The sequence below is a fragment of the Stegastes partitus genome, unplaced genomic scaffold (genome assembly GCF_000690725.1).
Source record: "Stegastes partitus isolate 25-593 unplaced genomic scaffold, Stegastes_partitus-1.0.2 Scaffold246, whole genome shotgun sequence".
NCBI classification, from domain to species: Eukaryota; Metazoa; Chordata; class Actinopteri; family Pomacentridae; genus Stegastes; species Stegastes partitus.
In genome coordinates, this window is record NW_007577977.1 from 340,389 (window position 1) to 345,721 (window position 5,333).

The following is a 5,333-nucleotide window of genomic DNA, read 5'->3' on the forward strand; positions in this document are numbered from 1 at the left end:
ATGAGTTCAACCAGTTTCCTAGAATTGTTTAAGAAAGAGCAACTTTTCACATTTTACAGTGTACAAGCTGATGGAAAACAGGACAGTTCATAAGGAAGAAAAAGTGAGACTTTCAACAACTTAAGAGTTATGGGAAGTGGAAATGTGGAAAGCCCTGGTTAATAATGAATGAAGCACCTCAACTGATGGGCAGTAAAAAAGCGATGGCAACACCCATCTCCTCCATCAGGGCCTTGGGTCAATGAAGAAAACATTAAATGCTACTTTTATGCACCATATAAATAGTTTCCACTGCAACGATAAATAATCCTAGGCGGCATCATAATCACAAATAAACAGAGGCCAGTGTGGATATTTCTCATCTAAACTATTGTCGAGCCAAAACATTGAGTAGAAAAGTTTTATTACAGTTTTCACAGAATGCAAAATCATTTTTCATTAACCAGTTATTTATATATTAAACATTTTTAAAACTGAAGACAAATGTGCCCCGTCATCATTCAAGCAAGCCAAACCATCAATTGGGCTGACGACGTTGCGGCAGTCGGTCTTTTACGACCTATCGCTCCCGTACAGCAGCCGGAGGAATTCAGTGCTGTTTGCGTTTTTAGCTAATTCAGCCTCGGCTTAACGTCCCTTTCGATATCATGCATTAGCTGATTAGCTGCTGACTGCAGCTGCAGTACCATAACAGATCTTAAACTGGACACTAACTCAAGAGCAGAATTAAATGTGCTGACAGTGTTTCTGGAGGATTTAATGATCCTGTTAACTTAATGACATCATACAACAAAGAAACACGCACAAAAAAAGGCATTTGTTAAAGCTAGGCACGTGTTCTGGGGAAAAGGTGTATGAAATCTAATTAGAACTAAAGTCTGATTCGAGATTTTAAAAAAACATCAGTGATTGAAAACTAATCTTAATTATAAACATGCATTAGAGTTAGGAATCAAAACCCCTATAAAAATTAAAGAACCCGGAACTGTGTAAAAACATTAATAATGACAATATTATGAATTGGCAGTAACCAGACAAACTGGTTATTTCAACATATCGGACATACAAAACCTACAAAAAAAAAGAAAAAAAAAAAACGTTTTGAAAGGTTCCTTCAGCAGAAACATGACAGACATGCTGTAATGCACTTGAATGGATTTCACCGAATGGAGAAGACCTGCTTGCAAAAGGATCATAAGGTAGCTCCAAACACTGGGTGGTAGATTAGCTTTAGCTCAACAGCCACAGATTCACATTCTGCAGAAAGACACTGAACCTCCGTTCAAAGTTTCTGTATTTCGTAGGTGCTTCTCATCACATTACACTGTCGATTCAGCCACTTAAATGTACTGGCGGCCTCATTTTCTAGTATGGAAAACACTGAAGGCCAAATATATTTAAATGCTGAGGTTTTTAAACCAGCTGTGACAGGCAAGTAGAGAGTGTAAACTGTGTGAAGCTTTTTTTTGACTCAGATGAATCACCCGCAAGACTGACTGCCTTGGAAGGTTTCATACACAAGTTAGAAAACACAGATTTAGGGAAAAAACATTCAGATACAGCTGTTCTCTCTTTAACCACATGCAACTTTGGACCTCAAAGGCTTTTATCGATTTTGTGAGATGGTTTAATCAAAAACACTGTATAAAAAGTCCCAACGCTCAGAATTCGGTCAGTCCAACATGTCCTAAAGTCCCTCAGTGTCAGTAATGCACAGCATAGCCCTCAAGAGTAACAGTTAGAGGCAACCTCACATGGCGTGTTTGTGGGGATTCGTATCACCAATGGTGATGTTTTTTGTTTTTGTTTTTTTTGTGAAAAATCCTTTACAGTTAACACCATGTCCATTTTCTCTGTGGCACAGTGAGCTCTGGTGGGCTCCGGTGGAAAAGCAGCAGCAGCAGCAGCAGCAGCACCGTCGCTACCTGGATGCATCTGGGATGAGTCTCTTGAACCAGCGGCTCACGGCCACGTCTACTCTCAGCACCAACGTGACCCCGATCAGCAGGAACACGCTGCTCACCAGGAACCCCGAAGCCTCGAACATTAACCTGGAAGGACAGAACAGAGGAGATGTAAAAGGCTGGACATTTCCAAACAAGTTCCAACTTATTCAAACCTTACACCTCTCATTGGAATCAGAAATTCATCATCTCTAATAAGCTCTGTGCCAGTAGCAGCTGTGCAAAGACACCCACACCACAATTACCAATCGTGAAATTCAGCTCCAAAACACTATTTTGCAATTTTGATGGTTATGAAACAAGTCATTTGTTTTAGTTTTAGTTTGCACATTAATTACCAGCACAAAAAAAGATAACCACTGAAAGAAAAACCACAAATTCTACATGCAAATAAGTGACTATTGCAATGGAAAACCTGACCTGCATTCACTAATGTGCATTTACTGAACAATCAAAATAGAGTTAGTGGTTGGCAGTTATACTGTGTCCATATCCTGAAAAGGCTTTACTGTCAGTGAGTTGGTGTGAGCTGGAAAATCCATTCGGGCACTTACTTGGGTGCGAAAACCTTCCACACCATTAGGTGTCTCCTGAGGATAGCAGCTGCACAGACTGAAGCAAAGACCTGTGAAGAGAGCAGAGGCACTGAGCTGTGTGATGTGATACTGATACACATTCAAAAGCAAACCTGAGCTACAGAAATGACACGAAAATAGGATACAACACAAGTTGAATTTACTGAGAAAAGATTAAACTCCAGTTCAAAGATTAGCTGAACAACACGCTTTAGAATGGGAAGCAAATGTGATAATTGTGGGATTCTTGTATGTGTCATCCCATCTCAGTCCTCAAACTTCGACAACAATTTCTGGGCAACCATTTCTAATTTGCTTGAAAATTTAATAGCATAAAATATTGGTATTTATAAGAATATCTGTGAAATCTTTGCTTGATTTAGTAAATACTTTGTGAGATGATTTTTTTTTTTAAATGGCTGTCAACCCCTTTCTACACCTTTTTTTTCGCACATTCGAATTTAACAATATCCTAAGAACTTATAAATATAAAAAGCCTTAAAATTTCAATTTTCAATATGACTTCAATTTGTTTTCAATAGTTTAACTTACTCATACTCAGACACTGTTTGATCTATTTGTCCAAAATTGCAGAATCTGAATCAATGACATGATTAGAAATAACCGTAAAATTGTAGAATTTTATCTGTAATACTTCCTGAGATATCGTCCTTTTGACACGGCCTCAAATATCAAAGAGTGAAAAAAAGTGCTCAAAGTGGGTCAACTGGCATTTTTATCTCAGAAAGCATTTGATTTATAAAGCTAAGATTTTACAGATACCATTTTAAACATAGATAGTTTATGATAAAAAGTTTCGAGCAGGTCAGAAGGGGTTGAGCAGATGATTTGAGATGGAATAACTTGTATGGGAATCTGTACAAACAAACCTGTGCTCCATGAATAAAGAGGTAGCGTGTTGATAGTTGTAGAAGAGCAGAGCTGAAAAGCTGGGGGTTTTCTCTCAGCCTCATCTCCATCACGGCATCTTCTCCTTCCTCCCCGCAAGCTCGTCCTCCTCTGCTCCCACGTACTTCACACACCAGGGGCCAGAACAGCAGCAACGGACAACCCACTGAAGATGATGAGACAGGGACACAAATAGAAATCATTTCAAGCGCCGAGGAGACAATCCTTCACATTAGTCGCTTGATTTTGTTTGATTTCTTTTTTAGATTAATTTCCTTTACGCTAGGTTTTTGTATTTTTCCGTCATGATGTGACATTTTGAGCGTGTTTTATGCTTCAACAAAAAAAAGATGACTGTGTGATCTGCTTTATCAAACAAGCTTAACTGGCTGATGCAGCTGCCACGTAGGTTCAATGAGATTCTATGTATTTGCAACTGTATTATGTAGGCTTTTGGGGGCCAACTATAAATTTGAATATGCTTACTTACCAGTTGTAATAATCCTAATTGTTGGAAAGCCCGCGTTATTGTATGTTGTTGTCTTTTCTTAGTTATGTGGCATTCATTCAGTGTCATTCGTTAATTCTTTGTTTGCATTGTAATTTGTATTTTTCCCACGTTATTGAATGCATCAGAGTTGTACTGACTTGAATGCACCTCACCCGTAGCGAGATGCTGTGAGAGCCGTTAGCTTCTCACGTCAGGTAGCTGCCGATAGCGGATGGGTTTTTCCAGGCTTGTTTGAGTCCATCCACCTGTTTCTTTGAGTTATTGCTGTGTGTAAATGCCAAAAGGTGAGTTTGATGATGTTGTGTTATAGACTAAGCATCAGACTGGATATTTGTTAATTTCATGTCTAAGATGGACTAAGTGCTATGTGATCCACTATGCTAGTACGCTACGTTATGTTGATTATAAGCCTCGCGATCGCGGGAGGTGGTTTATCTGACTAGCTAATACAGTTCTTTCTTGTAATATTTGTTGTACAACTATGTCTTTATGTTGAAGTATTTGCTTGTGCTTGTGGTATTAATAGCTTTTATTTGTTTGTATTCTTATTACAGACCGCAGCTGAATAACTCAGTAAAATCTGAACCAGGAGTCCATTTCCGTGTTCTCTAACCGGGACACACACATCCATACTCTACTGCTCTAAACCAACTAGTTTCCAGGAGAAACCACATTCTCCGTTTTATGGTCCTTCGAGCCAGATTAGAGCATCAATTAAGGTATGGAACACACAGATACGGACTCCCAGGTTGAATCTGCACCCCAACACACTTCACAGAGGGAACGACGCCACCCAGCATATCCAGCTGACGATGTGGTTGCAACTCTCCCTCCTGAGGGACAACCCCAAACCACTCAACCGGCTCCCTCCTCCCAGTGTTCACACATTGAGCGGACGCACTCATCATGGAGGAGCTCCAGTTTTAGATCCACGCGTTCAATATGCTCATCCATTGGCAGATTCCCCTCAAATGTTCTCTCAGAGCTAGAAACAGCTCAGCTTGAAGAACGACTGAAGCAAGTGGAGCTCGAGGAGTTGCAGCAGCAGCTGGAAGAGGAGAAACAAGCCGAACTCGAATGTCAACGACTCCAAGCCCAAGTCAGAGAGGCCCAAAAGCTACAAGAGCAAGCCCTCAGAGCCAGAGAATCACTAACCAAACAGCTAGAACGACGACGACGACTAAAGAGCAGAGAGAATGAGCTGGAGATGGCCAAAATGGTCACGTCTCTCCCTAAAGATAAACCACAGGAACCCAATGGTGATAGAGCCTCACCTTCCCCCTTAGATAGTGGAGAGGCAGACAACCATCCAGCTCCTCCTTCAGTGTTGTCGGCTCCACCTACAGGGACGTCGGCCCCGCCTACAGGGACGTC

At 40.7% G+C, this 5,333-nt stretch overlaps 1 protein-coding gene across 1 annotated transcript in view; it reads right to left on the minus strand.

Annotated features, from left to right (window-relative positions):
• Nucleotides 1–386: 386 nt before the first annotated feature.
• Nucleotides 387–5,333, minus strand: part of pigo (phosphatidylinositol glycan anchor biosynthesis, class O) — a 15,232-nt gene continuing 10,285 nt past the window's right edge. The window contains exons 9-11 of the mRNA XM_008281806.1: nucleotides 3,430–3,614; nucleotides 2,519–2,589; nucleotides 387–2,051 (exon numbers count right to left, since the gene is read on the minus strand). Coding sequence (XP_008280028.1) covers nucleotides 1,922–2,051; nucleotides 2,519–2,589; nucleotides 3,430–3,614 — 386 coding nt within the window. The 3' untranslated portion in view covers nucleotides 387–1,921. The remainder of the gene's footprint in view (nucleotides 2,052–2,518; nucleotides 2,590–3,429; nucleotides 3,615–5,333) is intronic.